General features: G+C 41.5%; 1 protein-coding gene across 1 annotated transcript in view; it reads right to left on the bottom strand.

The window, feature by feature from the left end:
* The window catches only part of LOC142095492 (uncharacterized), a 69094-nt gene that overhangs the window by 30498 nt on the left and 14279 nt on the right, over positions 1-24317 (bottom strand). The window contains exon 3 of the mRNA XM_075178436.1: positions 19868-20543. Coding sequence (XP_075034537.1) covers positions 19868-20543 — 676 coding nt within the window. The remainder of the gene's footprint in view (positions 1-19867; positions 20544-24317) is intronic.

The raw sequence follows: 24317 nt of genomic DNA, 5'->3' as shown, positions 1-24317 counted from the left end.
GATGTAGGGATAGGACACTGTATATACTATAGATATAGATGTAGGGACAGGACACTGTATATACTATAGATATAGGGACAGGAGCCTGTATATACTATAGATATAGATGTAAGGACAGGACACTGTATATACTATAGATATAGATGTAGGGACAGGACACTGTATATACTATAGATATAGATGTAGAGATAGGAAACTGTATATACTATAGATATAGGGATAGGACACTGTATATACTATAGATATAGATGTAAGGATAGGACACTGTATATACTATAGATATAGATGTAAGGACAGGACACTGTATAAACTATAGATGTAAGGACAGGACACTGTATATACTATAGATATAGATGTAGGGATAGGACACTGTATATACTATAGATATAGATGTAGGGACAGGACACTGTATATACTATAGATATAGATGTAGGGATAGGACACTGTATATACTATAGATATAGATGTAGGGATAGGACACTGTATATACTATAGATATAGATGTAGGGACAGGACACTGTATATACTATAGATATAGGGACAGGAGCCTGTATATACTATAGATATAGATGTAAGGACAGGACACTGTATATACTATAGATATAGATGTAGGGACAGGACACTGTATATACTATAGATATAGATGTAGGGATAGGACACTGTATATACTATAGATATAGATGTAGGGATAGGACACTGTATATACTATAGATATAGATATAAGGACAGGACACTGTATATACTATAGATATAGATGTAGGGACAGGACACTGTATATACTATAGATATAGATGTAGAGATAGGAAACTGTATATACTATAGATATAGGGATAGGACACTGTATATACTATAGATATAGATGTAGGGATAGGACACTGTATATACTATAGATATAGATGTAGGGATAGGATACTGTATATACTATAGATATAGATGTAGGGATAGGACACTGTATATACTATAGATATAGATGTAGGGACAGGACACTGTATATACTATAGATATAAGGACAGGACACTGTATATACTATAGATATAAGGACAGGACACTGTATATACTATAGATATAGGGACAGGAGACTGTATATACTATAGATATAGATGTAAGAACAGGACACTGTATATACTATAGATATAGATGTAGGGACAGGACACTGTATATACTATAGATATAAGGACAGGACACTGTATATACTATAGATATAGATGTAGGGACAGGACACTGTATATACTTTAGATATAGATGTAGGGATAGGACACTGTATATACTATAGATATAGGGATAGGACACTGTATATACTATAGATATAGATGTAGGGATAGGACACTTTAATAGTGCTAATAACACCGACGGTCACTACCACAAACCAAAAAAAAAAAAAAATTGACTTGGGCGACTGATAATAAATGATGACTGACCTTAATAATGACAAAACAAGTCCCCGACACTGTGATAACAAATCACAATTAGCAGTAAGAACGGCAGCAGGTTTTGATGTAAATTTAAATTGCGACCTCTATATCAGTATTTTTCAAGTGGCAATGCCGTCTATCATCCGAATTAACTCTTACACTTAGGCTTAGCGTTAGGAATAGGGTTAGGGTAAGGATTAACAATAAGGTTAGGGACCCGTCATCGGGTCCTACTGACTATGGCTTACACCACCTCCGCAAATTCGTACCCCACCCTGTATGTGTATATGTGGGATATGAGATTATAAATACTATAGATATAGGCATTATCATTGCATGTATTACTTTATTGTGGATAAAATAGAACTACAGTTTAAACGTGGGAAATGAGACTGTATTAAATATATATAGATATATATAAATATTCACATGTGTAGGGATAGGAGAAGACTGTATTCACTATAGATATAGATCTAGGGATAGGACACTGTATATACTATATAGATGTAGGGATAGGAAACTGTATATACTATAGATATAGATGTAGGGACAGGGTACTGTATATACTATATAGATGTAAAGATAGGACACAGTGTATACTATAGAAACAAATGTAGGGATAGGAGACTGTATATACTATAGATATAGATATAAGGACAGGACACTGTATAAACTATAGATGTAAGGACAGGACACTGTATATACTATAGATATAGATGTAGGGATAGGACACTGTATATACTATAGATATAGATGTAGGGACAGGACACTGTATATACTATAGATATAGATGTAGGGATAGGACACTGTATATACTATAGATATAGATGTAGGGATAGGACACTGTATATACTATAGATATAGATGTAGGGACAGGACACTGTATATACTATAGATATAGGGACAGGAGCCTGTATATACTATAGATATAGATGTAAGGACAGGACACTGTATATACTATAGATATAGATGTAGGGACAGGACACTGTATATACTATAGATATAGATGTAGAGATAGGAAACTGTATATACTATAGATATAGGGATAGGACACTGTATATACTATAGATATAGATGTAAGGATAGGACACTGTATATACTATAGATATAGATGTAAGGACAGGACACTGTATAAACTATAGATGTAAGGACAGGACACTGTATATACTATAGATATAGATGTAGGGATAGGACACTGTATATACTATAGATATAGATGTAGGGACAGGACACTGTATATACTATAGATATAGATGTAGGGATAGGACACTGTATATACTATAGATATAGATGTAGGGATAGGACACTGTATATACTATAGATATAGATGTAGGGACAGGACACTGTATATACTATAGATATAGGGACAGGAGCCTGTATATACTATAGATATAGATGTAAGGACAGGACACTGTATATACTATAGATATAGATGTAGGGACAGGACACTGTATATACTATAGATATAGATGTAGGGATAGGACACTGTATATACTATAGATATAGATGTAGGGATAGGACACTGTATATACTATAGATATAGATATAAGGACAGGACACTGTATATACTATAGATATAGATGTAGGGACAGGACACTGTATATACTATAGATATAGATGTAGAGATAGGAAACTGTATATACTATAGATATAGGGATAGGACACTGTATATACTATAGATATAGATGTAGGGATAGGACACTGTATATACTATAGATATAGATGTAGGGATAGGATACTGTATATACTATAGATATAGATGTAGGGATAGGACACTGTATATACTATACATATAGATGTAGGGACAGGACACTGTATATACTATAGATATAGATATAAGGACAGGACACTGTATATACTATAGATATAAGGACAGGACACTGTATATACTATAGATATAAGGACAGGACACTGTATATACTATAGATATAGGGACAGGAGACTGTATATACTATAGATATAGATGTAAGAACAGGACACTGTATATACTATAGATATAGATGTAGGGACAGGACACTGTATATACTATAGATATAAGGACAGGACACTGTATATACTATAGATATAGATGTAGGGACAGGACACTGTATATACTTTAGATATAGATGTAGGGATAGGACACTGTATATACTATAGATATAGGGATAGGACACTGTATATACTATAGATATAGATGTAGGGATAGGACACTGTATATACTATAGATATAGATATAAGGACAAGACACTGTATATACTATAGATATAGATATAAGGACAGGACACTGTATATACTATAGATATAGATGTAGGGACAGGACACTGTATATACTATAGATATAGATGTAGGGATAGGACACTGTATATACTATACATATAGATGTAGGGACAGGACACTGTATATACTATAGATATAGATATAAAGACAGGACACTGTATATACTATATATATATATATAGATGTAGGGATAGGACACTGTATATACTATAGATATAGATGTAGGGACAGGACACTGTATATACTATAGATATAGATGTAGGGATAGGACACTGTATATACTATAGATATAGATGTAGGGATAGGACACTGTATATACTATAGATATAGATGTAGGGATAGGATACTGTATATACTATAGATATAGATGTAAGGACAGGACACTGTATATACTATAGATATAGATGTAGGGATAGGATACTGTATATACTATACATATAGATGTAGGGACAGGACACTGTATATACTATAGATATAGATGTAGGGATAGGATACTGTATATACTATACATATAGATGTAGGGACAGGACACTGTATATACTATAGATATAGATATAAAGACAGGACACTGTATATACTATATATATATATATAGATGTAGGGATAGGACACTGTATATACTATAGATATAGATGTAGGGACAGGACACTGTATATACTATAGATATAGATGTAGGGATAGGACACTGTATATACTATAGATATAGATGTAAGGACAGGACACTGTATATACTATAGATATAGATGTAGGGACAGGACACTGTATATACTATAGATATAGATATAAGGACAGGACACTGTATATACTATAGATATAGATGTAGGGACAGGACACTGTATATACTATAGATATAGATGTAGGGACAGGACACTGTATATACTATAGATATAGATGTAGGGACAGGACACTGTATATACTATAGATATAGATGTAAGGATAGGATACTGTATATACTATAGATATAGATATAAGGACAGGACACTGTATATACTATAGGTATAAATATAAGAATCACCATTAGACTGTAGGGACTGAAATCCCCAGTACATGATGTATAAGGAGACTTTGCCATAATACGGGACGGGAGGTTATATAACGATATATAAATACAATAACAAACCACAGATATGTAATGAGATATAATCAGTGTCATTACCCGCTGCCAGTCACATGACTGTCTCCTCTATACGTCACTTCCGGCCTGTGAGGTATAATCGGACTTCCGGTCTTTGGTACATCCCACTTCCGGTCCGTGCGTTCCATCCGAACCTCCTCTCTGTGCGGTCACTGATGACGGTGCTGTAGATGGATGTTCTCTGTATGGAACAGGCTCCTCTCACTGCATAATATCCTGGTGTAACGGGACAGACAGAACTCACAGCTTTTATTGTTTCTTCTGGTTCACTATTAGTGATCTCACCCAGTATGACCTCCATTCTCTGATTATTACACTAACACTGAATGTATATCACTGTACCTACATGTCATCACTGTGTACATGTCATCACTGTGTACTACATGTCATTACTGTGTACTACATGTCATTACTGTGTACTACATGTCATTACTGTGTACTACATGACATCACTGTGTACTACATGTCATTACTGTGTACCTACATGTCATCACTGTGTACTACATGTCATCACTGTGTACCTACATGTCATCACTGTGTACTACATGTCATCACTGTGTACTACATGTCATCACTGTGTACTACATGTCATCACTGTGTACCTACATGTCATCACTGTGTACTACATGTCATTACTGTGTACTACATGACATCACTGTGTACTACATGTCATCACTGTGTACTACATGTCATCACTGTGTACTACATGACATCACTGTGTACCTACATGTCATCACTGTGTACTACATGTCATTACTGTGTACTACATGACATCACTGTGTACTACATGTCATTACTGTGTACCTACATGTCATCACTGTGTACTACATGTCATCACTGTGTACCTACATGTCATCACTGTGTACTACATGTCATTACTGTGTACTACATGTCATCACTGTGTACTACATGTCATTACTGTGTACTACATGACATCACTGTGTACTACATGTCATCACTGTGTACCTACATGTCATCACTGTGTACCTACATGTCATCACTGTGTACTACATGTCTTCACTGTGTACTACATGTCATCACTGTGTACTACATGACATCACTGTGTACTACATGTCATTACTGTGTACTACATGTCATCACTGTGTACCTACATGTCATCACTGTGTACTACATGTCTTCACTGTGTACTACATGTCATCACTGTGTACCTACATGTCATTACTGTGTACTACATGTCATTACTGTGTACTACATGACATCACTGTGTACTACATGTCATCACTGTGTACCTACATGTCATTACTGTGTACTACATGTCATCACTGTGTACTACATGTCATTACTGTGTACCTACATGTCATCACTGTGTACTACATGTCATTACTGTGTACTACATGTCATCACTGTGTACTACATGTCATCACTGTACTACATGTCATTACTGTGTACTACATGTCATCACTGTGTACCTACATGTCATCACTGTGTACTACATGTCATCACTGTGTACTACATGTCATTACTGTGTACTACATGTCATCACTGTGTACCTACATGTCATCACTGTGTACCTACATGTCATTACTGTGTACCTACATGTCATCACTGTGTACTACATGTCATCACTGACACTGCCCATCACCGTGTCATCACTGTGTACCTACATCCCATCACTGACACTGCCCATCACCATGTCATTACTGTGTACCTACATGTCATCACTGACACTGCCCATCACCATGTCATTACTGTGTACTACATCCCATCACTGTGTACCTACATGTCATTACTGTGTACTACATGTCATCACTGACACTGCCCATCACCATGTCATCACTGTGTACCTACATCCCATCACTGACACTGCCCATCACCATGTCATTACTGTGTACTACATCCCATCACTGTGTACCTACATGTCATCACTGACACTGCCCATCACCGTGTCATTACTGTGTACTACATCCCATCACTGACACTGCCCATCACCATGTCATTACTGTGTACCTACATCCCATCACTGACACTGCCCATCACCGTGTCATTACTGTGTACCTACATGTCATCACTGTGTACCTACATGTCATCACTGACACTGCCCATCACCGTGTCATCACTGTGTACCTACATCCCATCACTGACACTGCCCATCACCATGTCATTACTGTGTACCTACATGTCATTACTGTGTACCTACATCCCATCACTGACACTGCCCATCACCATGTCATCACTGTGTACTACATGTCATCACTGACACTGCCCATCACCGTGTCATCACTGTGTACCTACATCCCATCACTGACACTGCCCATCACCATGTCATTACTGTGTACCTACATGTCATCACTGTGTACCTACATCCCATCACTGACACTGCCCATCACCGTGTCATTACTGTGTACCTACATGTCATCACTGACACTGCCCATCACCGTGTCATTACTGTGTACTACATCCCATCACTGACACTGCCCATCACCATGTCATTACTGTGTACCTACATGTCATCACTGACACTGCCCATCACCATGTCATCACTGTGTACTACATGTCATTACTGTGTACCTACATCCCATCACTGACACTGCCCATCACCATGTCATCACTGTGTACCTACATCCCATCACTGACACTGCCCATCACCATGTCATCACTGTGTACCTACATGTCATCACTGACACTGACGTCAGACAGAATCAGGGTTACATACACTACACTGCCATAGTCACAGAAGTAGCTAGGGGTTTGTTTTAATGTAGATAGAAGATGATGATTTTAAACAGGTTTTTTTTTAAGCAGTAGCTGAACGTGTGGGATTGAAAATGGCATGTGAATGGCAGAAGGTAAATCAATTGATCTATATTAGTCTTCAGTATTTTTCTAGTATAGTGGGCGACGTTAAGGCGACTGAAGAACATTTTATGATAATGGCAGTACATAAGTACAACTCACATGACATGGAGGATTTGTGACAGTGACACAGTTACCAACTGAAGTAGCAGTTAGTTAACACTTAAACACATGAGTGTACATGACTTTCACAACAGGGCGGACATAGCTGTCAAATGGACAGCAGGATTTTATGTGACAACTGACAAATCAATGTTTTGTTTTCCTTTTTATTGTTTTAAATTGTACACACACATAAATTAGTTAATATATATGAGATTTGTGTTACCTGAAGAATAAAGAGTCTGTAAGGTGAAGGGATGAGGTCAGAAGTTTGTTGGACCCTGGAGTGATGGACAAGGTAGGCCTGTAGCCTCCAGAGTGTATCTTCCAGGCCTAGCTCAAGCAGCACCTGGTCTGACTCAGCTGGGTACAGAAGGTATGTGCTGGCTGGTAAGAGCATACTGGTGTGCATCAGACGTTTCTTCTCAAGCTAGTAGGAAGGCAATGTCCTGTCTTATTTGATTGAGAAAAAATGTCAATACCAATAGAGCCATCCCATACACCTCCTACAGGTGGACTTTCTCCAGATAAAGCAAATCCACTTCATCCAATTACCACCTTGCAGGATCCTGAAGTATATACTGGTGTACCGATGAAATATATCTGGGTAAAGGTTTATTGAAATGTTTCTAATATATTGCTGTATCATACTCAGGGTTTTTGTTAATAGATGTGGTATCCCTAGAGATATAGAAAGTGATAGGGGTATTCGTTTTATTGGTAATAACTTTATAATGTATGAGCAGTGATAGGAAGTTACATACTTTCGATCAGCCACAAACCAGTGGGAAAAATAGAGTAACGGTACTAGCTAGAACGAATTGGATAGAATGATGGTTGAATTGATTGGAGTGGCTGGTAGCTTTGGCCACTAGTCCTCCCCAATATCAAAATCACTCCTACACTGCCTCTTAACCTGTCGTCTTTTGAAATGTTTTTGACTTTTCTTACAATGAGTTTATAATGGAGACTGTTTTAGATCTTGAAAGGAAAAGCAAATAGTGAGACAGCAACAAAGCGAAACACTGTCTCCTGAGGTGTTATCGCTGTTATGATGTTGGACTGGGAGAGTATGTTGTGGAACTGTAATTTCCTGCGCTCAGGTTGTTTGACAGACAGGTACCAAGTGTTGACGACCAGCATCACGTTCTTAGTGGTAGCAGAGAGACACTGGTGCCCATTCCATCCACTGCAAAGGAGTCAACACCCGGAGAAGGTTCCAATTACACTTGTGAATCTGTTCTGGGAGACCCCGATTGCAGTTAACAACACCTGAGCCAAGGAGTTTGCAAAGACTGTTGTCCAGCATGAAGTAGCAGTTTTTTCTGTTTTTCCCTGTCCCGTGTTTCTTTCATCTCATTATCTTTTCAGGGCAGTCAATTCTTTCAATTGTGAACAAGTGACAGAGGCTGGTTCAGGTAGTGATATTGAGGAGTTGGGGATGAAGGAGAAGTTGTTAGCAAAATCAGTCCACCCAATTAGTCTAATCAGTTCAGGAGTATAGGAAAATTTGCTAACCTTGGAGCTCAGAGACAGTGTGAGGGGCTATTGTCTGAGGAGTATTGCGCCCGTAAGTACATTGACCCCATAGTGAGAGGAAGGTGCATCCAGCGATGCCAATCAGTGATATTCAGACTTGAGCGGGCATCCTTGAGAATGATTATCATTCTTTGGTGGGTAAAGTTTTAAACCAAACTGAGTGCTGGGTGTGCTGTCACGTGCCTCAAAGATATCAAGTAGGACAAGTTCTCTTTCCACTAAATATTCCTGAGGTACCTGAATAATGGGGCGGGAGGCCAGTAGGGGAACAGTAACACAACTAGGTCCCTTAGTTTGGAGTCTCCCGATATTCAGCAGGCCGATCACTATTTCACATACAAAGAAACTTGATTATTGGGAAACTGGGAAGAACGAACAGCCAATAGCCCGCCCCACAAATGTTGATGAAAAGAACTGTTGATATTAATAGAGTGTATATACTAATACAAGTTGAAAGAGATCGTTAATGACGTTGATAGACATAGGATGATGTTATTGGTGAACATACATTATTTAAATGTTGTCTGAGCTAAAAGACATGCTTTGGACAGATGATCATGTTAGGCATGAAGAACTGTAGTAGAATATTCTATATTGTTGATACATGTTCTATCGCACCCTTGAAGGGCATACAAAAGGTTGTCTCTGAGCTCCATAGTAAAAGAAAATTGTTTCTAGGATTGTGACTCTCTTTGATGGTATCCTGACTAAGATCTACAGACAATGTGGTCATAAGCAAAGGGGGACATATATTAGAGAATAATGGGATTTTTATACTAACGTAAAATCCGTTTCTCTTAATCCATTGGGGGACACCGGGACCTTGGGGTATAGAGTAGGGACAGGCGAACACTGGCACTTTAACTTTAGTTAAACAAAGCTCTGGCTCCACCCCCTCTATAGCCCACCTCCTGCTAGAGGCCAGTCTATGCTTAACCAAGCCCGCAGAAAGGGAGATAGAGAGAAACCAAAGAAAAAAAGAATAAACTTAACAACACATCATTGTCTTAACAACCAGACAACATGTCAAACAGAAGTAGAAACAAGAGTGTTAAGGGTGGGCGCCCGGTGTCCCCCAATAGATTAAGAGAAACAGATTTTACATAAGTATAAAAATCCCATTTTCTCTGACATCCTTGGGGGACCCCGGGACCTTGGGGACATCCCAAAGCTGTCTCACGGGAGGGAACGCTCAGAAGAAACGGCCCGAAGCACCTTTCTCCCAAAACTTGCATCCCTAGAGGCAAATACATTAAATCTGTAAAACTTTGTGAAAGTGTGTACAGAAAACCACGTGGCCGCTTTACACAATTGTTCACTGAAAGCACCATGGCGGGCCGCCCAGGAAGCACTTACAGATCTTTTAGAATGCACCCGTAGATTATCTGGAACAGGCTCCCCAGCCCCGTTGTAAGCCTGGCGGATAACAGCCGTAATGCACCTAGCAATGGTCACTTTAGAAGCTGGCAAGCTTCTTTTGTGAGCATCATAAAGAATGAAAAGATCCTCAGTTTTGCGTAATTTCTGAGATCTTTTAACATAAATTCGCAAGGCACGAACAACATCAAGATAACGAATAGACTCATCGTTATCAGAAGACGAGGAATCAGAGCCAGAATAACAATGTCCTGATTCAAATGAAACTTAGATACAACCTTAGGAAAGAAAGGTGGGCTTGGGTCGAAGAACTGCCCTATCCTCATGAAAAACTAGCAGAGGAGGCTTGCAAGACAAAGCAGCAAGCTCTGAAACTCTGCGTGCCGTAGAAATGGCCAAAAGAAAAAGTTAGAAATTTGAAATCCACCATATTCAAGGGCTCAAACGGTGGATGCTGTAAAGCCCTCAACACCAAATTCAAATCCCATGGTGGAACCGGAGGAACATAAGGAGGTTGAACATGGAGAACACCTTGAATGAAAGTTTGCACATCAGGTATGACAGCAAGTTTTCTTTGAAAGAAGATCGAAAGAGCTGACACCTGACCCTTAAGAGAACTAAGACGCAAACCTGCATCCAAGCCATTCTGCAAGAACCTCAGTAACCTGGCCAGATGAAAAGACATAGGATATCCCTTCTTTTCCCACCAACCGACCTCCAGACACGATGATATATTTTGGCCGAAGCCGGTTTTCGAGCACGGTTTGCACCACCCAATCCGAAAAACCCTTAGCTCTTAGGATCCTGGCCTCAACAGCCACGCCGTTAAAGCCAGACATTGCAAACTTTGATGACAAAAGGGACCCTGGGTTAGCAGGTCTGGTCGTATTGACAAACGCGACAACCGACCTCCTGCCATGAAGAGCACATCGGTGTACCAGGCCCTGCGCAGCCAAACCGGCGCCACTAGAAGCACTAGAACACCCTCTCTCCAACTTTTTCAGTATCGTGGAAGCATGGCTATCGGAGGAAAAAGGTACTAAGCGGTACCTCCAAGGGAGGGACATAGCGTCTACCGTGACTGCCCCGGGATCTCTTGCACGGGAACAGTAGCGGGAAACCTTGTGATTAAACCGAGATGCCATCATGTCGATATCCGGTTGACCCCATTTCACCATTAACTGTTGAAACACCTCCGGATGGAGAGACCATTCCCCCGGATGCAGACTCTGCCTGCTTAGGAAGTCTGCTTCCCAATTTTCTATTCCGGGAATGAAGATGGCCACGAGTGCCGAAACGTGAGCTTCGGCCACCAGAAATATCCTGTGAGTCTCCCTCATGGCCAAGGGACTCCTGTGCCGCCCTGATGGTTGAGATATGCCACTGCTGTGACATTGTCTGATTGAATCTTTACTGGCTTTCCCTGCAGCAAGTGTTGCGCACCTCTTAGAGCATGAAACACTGCGCGCAGTTCTAAGACATTTATTGGAAGTTTGGATTCCTTCTGAGTCCAAAGCCCCCTGAAACCGAGCCTGAAGACATACAGCCCCCCAACTCCGAAGGCTGGCATATGTTGTTATCAGAATCCAATTCTAAATTGAGAACAAGCGTCCCCTGGTGAGATTCTGCCTGTGTAGCCACCAGATCAGCAACTAATGCGTGTCAGGTGCCGTCTCCGCACCTCCGCTGGGTGCCGGAGACGGACACTTTCTGCCCGGAAGAGGCGTCCCGTTGCTAGGCAATGGGACACGATCACGTGATCGCGGCTCTAGCGCGTGCGCCGCTTCGGTTGCCAGGCAACCCAGACGCTTCCCGGCGATCAGCTGAGACTGATCGCCGGAACTTCCTCCATAGGGCTTCCTGACTGCCCCTATTTAAACTATTAGGGTGCCAGAGTATTGGTTCTAACCAGCTCCAGCATTTAATTTATATTTCCTGTTCTGACCTCCTGTGTATAGACTCCTTGGCTTGTTTGACCTCTCTTCCAGATTTCCCTTGTACTTCGTTGCCCGCACTGGTATTGACCTTTAGACCGTCCCCTGACTACTCTTGCCTGCTCTCCGTGGTACCTCGCTTCCTTGGTTTCGACTCGGCCTGTCTGACTACCCTCCATTCGCTGCACTGGTGACTTCCTGGGAGAACTGCGACCTGCACATCGCACGCAGCAAAGCCCAAACCTCCTTGCGGGGGTCCCTGGTGAACACCGGTGGTGTGTTAGACTCCGCACCTCTCAGGTTAGTAGCGCTAATACCAGTCAGTGATATTCTCTGTGTAAAAGTGTGACAATGCGTCTGCGGAGACAGGCGAAAAACCTGGCTAGCCAGATTCCGATCGGATTTGTTCCATTGCGACAGGAGTTCCAATTGAAACTGTTGTGCATGGAACTGAGCAAACTGCATCGCTTCGAATCACGAAACCATCTTGCCCAGAAGTCTCATTGCAAAATGAATGGAAGGTCTCCTTGCCACCAACAGGGATTTCACCATCCTCTGCAAGGCTAGGATCTTGTCCTGAGGAAAGAACAACCGTCTTAGACGGGTATCGAATAAGAGACCCAGAAACACCATCCGCTGGGATGGGATCAACTTGGATTTTTTGAAGTTGATAATCCAACCGTGCGACTCCAGGGTCTGGATTACTACCTGAATATGCACCAACAGAAGCTTCTCTGAAAAATCTGCCTTTAAAAGTAGATCATCCAGGTAAGGGATGATTGTAATTTCCTTGGCCCTTAGCAGAGCAGCCATAACCGCCATGATCTTGGTGAAGATACGTGGAGCTGTGGCGAGACCGAACGGGAGAGCCTGAAATTGGAAGTGCTCTGACCGAACTGCAAACCTCAACAGGGACTGATGACCCTTCCAAATAGGCACATGGAGATATGCATCCTTGATGTCTAGAGCCACCATAAATTCTCCCTGTTCCATGCCGAGAATGACCGAGCGTAAAGACTCCATCTTGAAGCTGGGCACTCTGACCTGTGTATTGAAATACTTTAGATTGAGAATCGTTCTAAAGGAGCCGTCTGGTTTTGTCACAAGAAAAAGATTGTAATAAAACCCCAAACCTCTTTGAGAATGGGGAACCGGAATAATCACTCCAGATGAAAGAAGGGATTGAATCGCTTCTGTTAAAGCCAATCGTTTCCTCGGACAAGACAGAAGCCCTGTGGTGAAGAATCGTCTGTGAGGAAGACCGAGCAGATCGATCTTGTAACCCTGGTTCACCACTCCCCGAATCCAGACATCGATAGTGGACTGACACCATTGATCCCTGAACCGCAGAAGACGGGCTCCTACCACTGACAGTGGAGGAGCAAAAAAACCTGCCATGCAGACTGTTTGTCTGCAGGCTTTGCAGCTGGACGTCGCCCAGACCAGGCCTGACGTCCCCGCTGCAAACCACCTCCAGGGGCGGATGACTGGCCTGTAGAAGATTGGCCTGAGGAATATTAACCCCAAAACCTTCCTGAGGACTGAAAGGACTGGAATTTGGATAATCTTTGTTTGGGAGCATTAACTGGGAGAAAAATGCCCTTTCCGCCTGTAGCTTGACTGATAATGGAGTCAAGCTGAGGTCCAAACAAAAGACCCCCAGAAAACAGTATGGTCTCAAGAACCTTTTCAGACTCCCCATCAGCCTTCCAGGACTTAAGGCAGAGAATACGACAAGCCGAAACTGCAGAGGCAGATATACGTGCACCAATCAGTCCCGCGTATGTAGCTGCCTCTCGTAAATAATCTATCGCCGTCTGAATTTGCTCCACTAATGGAAGCAGTTCAGAGGAAGGCCTGCCTGCCAACAAACCCTGAAAACGGTGTTTTGACCAGCGTTCTACTGCTTTGTGAACCCACACAGATGCCAAAGCAGGCCTGAAAGAGGCACATGCTGCCACGAAAATGAATTTAAGGACGGCCTTAACCCAATGGTCTGTACCATCCTTAAGAGTGGCAATGTTAGGAAAAGGAATAGTAGTTAACTTGGCTAACATTGTAACTGCAGCATCCACGCGTGGAAGCGTCTACCATTTAGCAAAAACTTCAGTAGGAAAAAGATAAACCGACTGCAGTCACCGAAATACTTGGAACTTGCTATCTGGGGAAGTCCAAGGCTCTGAAAACAAATCTTCCAATAGGGAAGAAGCCAGGAAAAAGAATCTTTTTTTTTTTTTCCTTCTCCGTGTAAAAAGAGGAGCTTGTGCAACATGAGGAACCTCTTACTTAGGAAAGTGAAGTACCTGACACACAGCTTGTATTAATTCCTCCACACTCTGGCGAACCGAATGAATCTCCTCCACAACCGAAGGAGCATCCATGTCAGAATTCACCGCTAAATTACCTTTATTCTGGGAACTACAGTCAAAATCTGGCTTATTTTCCTGAAGTTGTGGCGCCGTCCTCCTACGCTTATGTGAGGAAGACGGTGCCGCAGATTGTAACATCTTCTCTAAGAGGAAGAAACCTAAACTATAACCCTGTACAGAGGATGCAATTCCCTGTACCCAAGCAGGCTGTACAGACTCCGCCAGGGAGAAACAGTCAAACCTTGACTTAGCAAACTAGAACCCATGTCAGTTGCTACAGTGCAAGCAGAATCAGAAGATGGAGCGACCACAGCCTGTGACAGCAACAACTGAGCAAGTTCAACCACTGTATTGGAGAAGGACCGAACCCAGGCATGTGTTGCCGTATGTAAAGCAGCAGCTGCTGTATTACACGGTATGCTCTCTGAGGACCAGCAGGCTGCGCACAGAGCCTGCGCGCCTGACTGACCTGATGGTAGCTTTACGTGACCGACAGCCCAGGTGAAACTCAACATTGATGTAACACCAGCTTTACCGCGCATGGCTTTTCCCCTTCTGACATGTTAACAGATGGGACAAAACACAAACAAAACAGTGTAATAAACAGTGTAACAAAACACAATTTAAATAACAAGCAGCCCACAATACTGAACAGAAAGTGAGCCTGCAATACAGCCAATAAAAGCCCCACAGAGTAAAAATAAACTTTTAAAAATAACAATCCCCAAACCTTTCTATCAGGACTCAGGACAGAAAAGGGGAGCTATAAAATGGCTGTTTATTCTGGTGTCTGCACACATAATTTTGAGAGACTACCATGGAGGAAGAGTAATTGATTCCCCCAGGGCCCAGCACTGAATTGGTAACATTCAACAACCCAGTGCCTAGCAGGGCTTCACTATCTTAGTGACCCTTGCCTGACCCTGTCTCCTGAGCTAAAAATATAATTTTTTTTTTTTTTTATAGAATGACTGCTCCTAGTAAGAAGCAGCCTGCTCAGGGACAAAGTACGATTTTCTATCCCTCTCACACAGCATTGTGCTGGGAGAGGGTTCACTTACCTTCTGCCACCCCTCCTCATGCAGTGTCTGCAGTCTATCTGACTGTCAGATCAGGAGGACGGACACAGCCTGCGTCGACTGTGCCCGGATCCTAGGAGGGTATGAAAACATTGGGAGAGGGAGGCTGGCAACAGAGGCATCTTCCTGAAGCCTGAACCTATGGAAGCATGCCAAATCATCTGTATTGTTTTCACTGTATCACTGAGTGTATATAAGCAGGGGCTCTGGGACCAGCATGTAGTTTCTTTGACCACAGACTTCAGGATTGAAAGACTGTAAGCTGGAACCAGCAGGGTGCAGAGTATGTATCGGCTGTACTTATTTAATTGTTATTCTTTTGCTTTTGCTAACAAATCGCTTTGTGAGTTGGAACTACACAAATCGCATAGACAATGATTATTGGTAAACGATAAAATAACTTTAATACCCTTTGTCAGCTGTTCCATTATCTTATTACTCCTGATTAAATAATCATAATAAAAACACAGTCAACTTGGTTGGTAATTACAGATTTTATTACCTTATTTGTGAAGTGACTAAATAACTGTATGTCATATCCATATAAGCACTGAACTGTTTTGACATTACCATATAAAGAATAAAAAGTATATATACATACACACACAAAAATGAGGTTAAATCAAAAACACATTCCATTAGTCACTGTAAACTACAATAAACAGTATATGAGGTATTATAAAACATAGGCCAGCAATGTACTTTAACTTGCACAGCAATAACGACAACTGAAAGTCTAGAAATATACTAATACTTTAAGGTGTGTGGGCATCTTTATACTACAGCAGATCAATTCATGGCGCTCAGTGATGTTCCTGGGGGGTGGAGTACTTGATTCCGATGACAAGAAAGCCGACTAGATTTTATCCAAACACGAAAATGTCGATTAGTATAATCACGACATGTACAAAATACACACTTAAAAACTGACAGCCAACATCCGTGCTATAAACCCCAACAGCAGAAAATGCCGTCTCTTAAAAGGGCGACACTCATATTGCCGACATTAAGGGGGCAATGAGAGGAACCATTGCCTGGATCATGTAAAACCCTTAGTAAAAACCCTAACTGCTTTTTATATGACATTTCTTTTTAATGTAACGGTTTGACATGATCCAGCCGCCGGCTCCTCTCATTGCCACCTTAATGCCGGCAGTGTTGTTGTGTTAATTAACGTCAATCACACTGCCGGCATTTTCTGCTGTCGGGGATTATAGCACGGATGTCGGCTGTCTGTTGTGTGTATTTTGTACATATCGCGATTATACTGATTGCCATTTTCCCGTCTGTATAAATCTTGTCGGCTTTGTAGTCATAAGAACAATGACTACCACCGTTTACTGGTTCATACAGTATTCATAGGCTGTATTCTCACTACTGTGAGATATAGGTGTATCTGAGTGACGTAACCCAAACTGAGTGTGATTGTGATACTAACTCTTAAGACGCTCACTGATTTTGTGCTTTTAGTAAAGTTAGATGTGTCCTCTTGGTAATACATGTCTTTGTTTTGGTGCATCTTGTACCTTTATTTATCTGTACACTGCCAAAGAGTTTCCACTCAGGACAGGTCTCTGGAAGGACCACATAGGTCCAACCCCTCCTTAATCAAATATGCCCTCATATAAAGCAAATATGGGACCCGCCTTAAAACACTGCCTGTTGCCTGAATAAGGAGAGTCTGAAGCATCGGTTTCCTGTGTTCCATATCTTAACACCAAATAATTTGTTCAATATGTAAATGAAAAGAGATGTCAATTAAATAAATGTACTTAACTTTCTGAATCAATACAATAAGAGAAGGTGAGATAGGTACTTCCAATCTAGAAGGTACATGACATTCAGCTGCTGTAAGGAGATGAGGAATGTGTTTACCGGTAATGTTTGTATCAGGAAAAATCAAATCAGACAATTGCTGGTTCCACTGGAGGTAATTTGCCAACAGGGAAAAAATGAAGCCCCACAGAGATTTAACATACTTGCCAACTTGTAATACCTCCCCCACTGCATCTCAGGTGGCAAGTGTGGGAGGGGGCATAGTGATGCAATAATATCACAGTGGCCTTGCCCACTGCTACCTAATACAGATATTCATGGCAGTGTGGGATGAGGCCTGATGACACAACTCATGGCATTAAGCCCTAACTCCACTGCAGTCGGAAAGGGTCTTTGCTGTTTTAGAAGTCTGGGAGGACTCCTCGGACATTCGGAGAGAGTAGGCAAGTATGGGATTTAATCATACACAGATACACGCTTTTGGGAACTATAAGAAGGGAGAGCTCTTTTGTGAGCAATGACGTAAATTTGCATTAATGAAATTGTGAAAATTATGCCTCAAATCCTGCTTATTTTATAACCACTGTACACTAAAAAGTCAACCTTTAATTGTTTCTTCAAAAATAGTGCTCATTCAGGCTTCATTTATGTCTTAAACTAAGAGTCAGGGGACATCAGCACTTTATCACTACATTTTATATTTGTGTGTTTGAATGTTTTTATATCACGCTTATTTAGGCCCCTATAAATGAGTTTTATGTACAACCTGCGCCTGGAATCTGCAAAAGGTGTCACATTTAAAAATATAGACTTGACATTCACCACCTCTAAGCAAATTTCTAGTCCCTTTGCAGAGGGGGAAAAGGCTTCGCATCCACCCACTAAAAATCTCTCCCGAAAAAACAATATGTTAATTTCAAATGCAGGTAAACACATGGAGCATGAGTGCACCTAGAACACATTCAGCAAGGAATATACATATCCAAGTTAAAAGTGCACTGTAGACCCACATCAATGCAGCTTCATAAGTGATCCAGTAAGATACTAACAGATTACAGAAATAACTAAATGAATTTAGAGAGTATGACCAAATATAATGCAGCAATGTACCAAAAGCCACATTATCCAATCCAGTGCTAACAATATATATTACTTAGGTTCCTATTGTAGCAACCATGTGGTCTGTTATAACTGTGGCGAGAGATGCCAATATTTAACATGAAGGAAGCTGCAAAAAGTTCCACACATGAGCAATATCTTCCAGTCTTACATTGATGACATGCATTCCTCGTATGACCATAGAACATGTCAACATACTGTGTTACTAGAGCTTTAAGTTTAAATAATCGAAATTGCACCGCACCAAGCTAGCCATTTATACTCCTTTTAAATTTTCTAATAAAGGAATGATTTTTTTTTCCTCCTGGTTTTCAATGGAGGGTGCACTCACACACTCTGTAAAGGTCAGTACTATTTCCAGGAGAGAGAGAAAGGAGTGTGTATAGGAGTGGAGGCACTCAAATGGCCAAAATCCTTTAAAAAATTTAAACTTTATTGATTAATGTATAGACTATAGTAACATTGGGAAATAATTCCATTAAAGAACTAAGAGCGAAATGATAACATATTAACTAGTTTATTCCAGCCTGAAATAAACTAGTTAAGATGTTATCATTTCGACCAGCAGTGCAGCTGGGTAGTTTCTTCTACCTTCTTAACAGTTTGACACATTTATGATATATACACTTCACACTCTATTTTAACATTTCGCTATTAGTTCTTTAATGGAATTATTTCCCAATGTTACTATATTATATACATTAATCAATAAAGTTATAAATTATAAAAACTTTTGGCCATTTGAGTGACTCCACTCCTATACACACTTCTTTCTCTCTCTCCTGGAAATAGAATAGAGCTTTAAGTTGCCCACCATGTATGTATAATTATGTAAGTATTGCTTTCCTTTTTTTAATTTGTATGAATTTTCTTATGTGTAACAAGATTTGATTTTTGTGCAACACATTTCCCACATTCACAACATGAAAATTGCTTCTCACCTGTGTGAATTCTGATGTTTAAGAAGATTGGATTTATCTGTAAAACATTTCCCACATTCAGAACATGAAAATGGCTTCTCACCTGTGTGAATTCTCTGATGTTTAAGAAGATTGGATTTATCTGTAAAACATTTCCCACATTCAGAACATGAAAATGGCTTCTCACCTGTGTGAATTCTCTGATGTTTAAGAAGATTGGATTTATCTGTAAAACATTTCCCACATTCAGAACATGGAAATGGCTTCTCACCTGTGTGAGTTCTTTGATGTTTAAGAAGATCTGATTTTTGTATAAAACTTTTTCCACATTCAGAGCATGTAAATGGCTTCTCACCTATGTGAAATTTCTGATGTTGAACAAGATGTGATTGCTGTGCAAAACATTTCCCACACTCGGAACATAGAAATGGCTTCTCACCTGTGTGAGTTCTTTGATGTTTAAGAAGATCTGATTTTTGTATGAAATATTTTCCACATTCAGAGCATGGAAATGACTTCTCACCTATGTGAATTTTCTGATGTTTAACTAGAGTTGATTTCTGTGCAAAACATTTCCCACACTCAGAGCATGGAAATGGTTTGTCAACTGTGTGAGTTTTCTGATGTCTAACAAGGACCGACTGATGCATAAAACATTTACCACATTCAAAACAGGGAAAGAGTCTATCCCCTGTATGAGCTGTACTATTTCTAACAATATCCGAGTTATCAGGAGAATATATCACATGATCAGAGGGGTCAGATAATATATCTGCACTGTGAAGTATTGGATGTATATTTAGGGCAATAGGGTTTTCTTCTGGAGAGTCTTGTGGGAAGTTGTTAATTTCTATTTCTGGGTATAAAATGTCACATCCCTCCGTGATATCCCTGCTTCTGTGCCTACCTGCTGGAAATAAATGTGTGGAAACAGACATATTATTTTAAATTGAGAAGCATACTATAACGGCCCAACATTTTCATAGTATGAATGATTTCAAGTTGTTCAGTTGATTAATTTCAGATTGCAAACTATGAACACTTTATTACAATTATATATGCATATAGCAAATATGAATTATTAGTTGAACAGATAAAAGACTGGCTTAAAATATAACATAAGCCCATTACCAAGCACTTTACATAGCCCCTGCCACAGGTACACGCAATTTACACAGCTACATTGGAGAACACCAGGAAAAAGACACGTGGCTAGTAATGTTTCCCAAGCATACACATTGCCCATCCCGCAGCGTAGCCAGAAGCCTCTTTAGCCAGTAACATTGTCCATTTACCCACGTAAATAGTTTTTCCTGCACAGGATAACTATGTTATCCTCTCCCCACGTTTAATAATATTATATTTCCCACATCATCATATAAGGGGAGGTGCCACCAAACATTCCCACATCATCATATAAGGGGAGGTGCCACCAAACATTCCCACATCATCATATAAGGGGAGGCGCCACCAAACATTCCCACATCATCATATAAGGGGAGGCGCCACCAAACATTCCCACATCATCATATAAGGGGAGGCGCCACCAAACATTCCCACATCATCATATAAGGGGAGGCGCCACCAAACAAAACCCAGTCAAACGACTTAAAATATACTCAAACAGAAAAAGGAGAAAGGGACTTTTGTATTGGAGATGGAGCTCCAATAGCGATCACGTGATCGCGGCTCTAGCGCATGCGCCGCTTCGGTTGCCAGGCAACCCAGACGCTTCCCGGCGATCAGCTGAGACTGATCGCCGGAACTTCCTCCATAGGGCTTCCTGACTGCCCCTATTTAAACTATTAGGGTGCTAGAGTATTGGTTCTAACCAGCTCCAGCATTTAATTTATATTTCCTGTTCCTGACCTCCTGTGTATAGACTCCTTGGCTTGTTTGACCTCTCTTCCAGATTTCCCTTGTACTTCGTTGCCCGCACTGGTATTGACCTTTAGACCGTCCCTGACTACTCTTGCCTGCTCTCCGTGGTACCTCGCTTCCTTGGTTTCGACTCGGCCTGTCTGACTACCCTCCATTCGCTGCACTGGTGACTTCCTGGGAGAACTGCGACCTGCACATCGCACGCAGCAAAGCCCAAACCTCCTTGCGGGGGTCCCTGGTGAACACCGGTGGTGTGTTAGACTCCGCACCTCTCAGGTTAGTAGCGCTAATACCAGTCAGTGATATTCTCTGTGTAAAAGTGTGACAATGCGTCTGCGGAGACAGGCGAAAAACCTGGCTAGCCAGATTCTGATCGGATTTGTTCCATTGCGACAGGAGTTCCAATTGAAACTGTCGTGCATGGAACTGAGCAAACTGCATCGCTTCGAATCACGATACCATCTTGCCCAGAAGTCTCATTGCAAAATGAATGGAAGGTCTCCTTGCCACCAACAGGGATTTCACCATCCTCTGCAAGGCTAGGATCTTGTCCTGAGGAAAGAACAACCGTCTCAGACGGGTATCGAATAAGAGACCCAGAAACACCATCCGCTGGGATAGGATCAACTTGGATTTTTTGAAGTTGATAATCCAACCGTGCGACTCCAGGGTCTGGATTACTACCTGAATATGCACCAACAGAAGCTTCTCTGAAAAATCTGCCTTTAAAAGTAGATCATCCAGGTAAGGGATGATTGTAATTCCCTTGGCCCTTAGCAGAGCAGCCATAACCGCCATGATCTTGGTGAAGATACGTGGAGCTGTGGCGAGACCGAACGGGAGAGCCTGAAATTGGAAGTGCTCTGACCGAACTGCAAACCTCAACAGGGACTGATGACCCTTCCAAATAGGCACATGGAGATATGCATCCTTGATGTCTAGAGCCACCATAAATTCTCCCTGTTCCATGCCGAGAATGACCGAGCGTAAAGACTCCATCTTGAAGCTGGGCACACTGACCTGTGTATTGAAATACTTTAGATTGAGAATCGTTCTAAAGGAGCCGTCTGGTTTTGTCACAAGAAAAAGATTGTAATAAAACCCCAAACCTCTTTGAGAATAGGGAACCGGAATAATCACTCCAGATGAAAGAAGGGATTGAATCGCTTCTGTTAAAGCCAATCGTTTCCTCGGACAAGACAGAAGCCCTGTGGTGAAGAATCGTCTGTGAGGAAGACCGAGCAGATCGATCTTGTAACCCTGGTTCACCACTCCCCGAATCCAGACATCGATAGTGGACTGACACCATTGATCCCTGAACCGCAGAAGACGGGCTCCTACCACTGACAGCGGAGGAGCAAAAAAACCTGTCATGCAGACTGTTTGTCTGCAGGCTTTGCAGCTGGACGTCGCCCAGACCAGGCCTGCCGTCCCCGCTGCACACCACCTCTAGGGGCGGATGACTGGCCTGTAGAAAATTGGCCTGAGGAATATTAACCCCGAATCCTTCCTGAGGACTGAAAGGACTGGAATTTGGATAATCTTTGTTTGGGAGCATTAACTGGGAGAAAAATGCCCTTTCCACCTGTAGCTTAACTGATAATGGAGTCAAGCTGAGGTCCAAACAAAAGACCCCCAGAAAACAGTATGGTCTCAAGAACCTTTTCAGACTCCCCATCAGCCTTCCAGGACTTAAGGCAGAGAATACGACAAGCCGAAACTGCAGAGGCAGATATACGTGCACCAATCAGTCCCGCGTATGTAGCTGCCTCTCGTAAATAATCTATCGCCGTCTGAATTTGCTCCACTAATGGAAGCAGTTCAGAGGAAGGCCTGCCTGCCAACAAACCCTGAAAACGTTGTTTTGACCAGCGTTCTACTGCTTTGTGAACCCGCACAGATGCCAAAGCAGGCCTGAAAGAGGCACATGCTGCCACGAAAATGAATTTAAGGACGGCCTTAACCCAATGGTCTGTACCATCCTTAAGAGTGGCAATGTTAGGAAAAGGAATAGTAGTTAACTTGGCTAACATTGTAACTGCAGCATCCACGCGTGGAAGCGTCTACCATTTAGCAAAAACTTCAGTAGGAAAAGGATAAACCGACTGCAGTCACCGAAATACTTGGAACTTGCTATCTGGGGGAAGTCCAAGGCTCTGAAAACAAATCTTCCAATAGGGAAGAAGCCAGGAAAAAGAATCTTTTTTTTTTTTCCTTCTCCGTGTAAAAAGAGGAGCTTGTGCAACATGAGGAACCTCTTACTTAGGAAAGTGAAGTACCTGACACACAGCTTGTATTAATTCCTCCACACTCTGGCGAACCGAATGAATCTCCTCCACAACCGAAGGAGCATCCATGTCAGAATTCACCGCTAAATTACCTTCATTCTGGGAACTACAGTCAAAATCTGGCTTATTTTCCTGAAGTTGTGGCGTCATTCTCCTACGCTTATGTGAGGAAGACGGTGCCGCAGATTGTAACATCCTCTCTAAGAGGAAGAAACCTAAACTATACCCTGTACAGAGGATGCAATTCCCTGTACCCAAGTAGGCTGTACAGACTCCGCCAGGGAGAAACAGTCAAACCTTGACTTAGCAAACTAGA

This window comes from Mixophyes fleayi, chromosome 6, assembly GCF_038048845.1.
Source record: "Mixophyes fleayi isolate aMixFle1 chromosome 6, aMixFle1.hap1, whole genome shotgun sequence".
In the NCBI taxonomy this organism is placed as follows: Eukaryota; Metazoa; Chordata; class Amphibia; order Anura; family Limnodynastidae; genus Mixophyes; species Mixophyes fleayi.
This window is presented reverse-complemented; position numbering and strand designations above follow the sequence as displayed.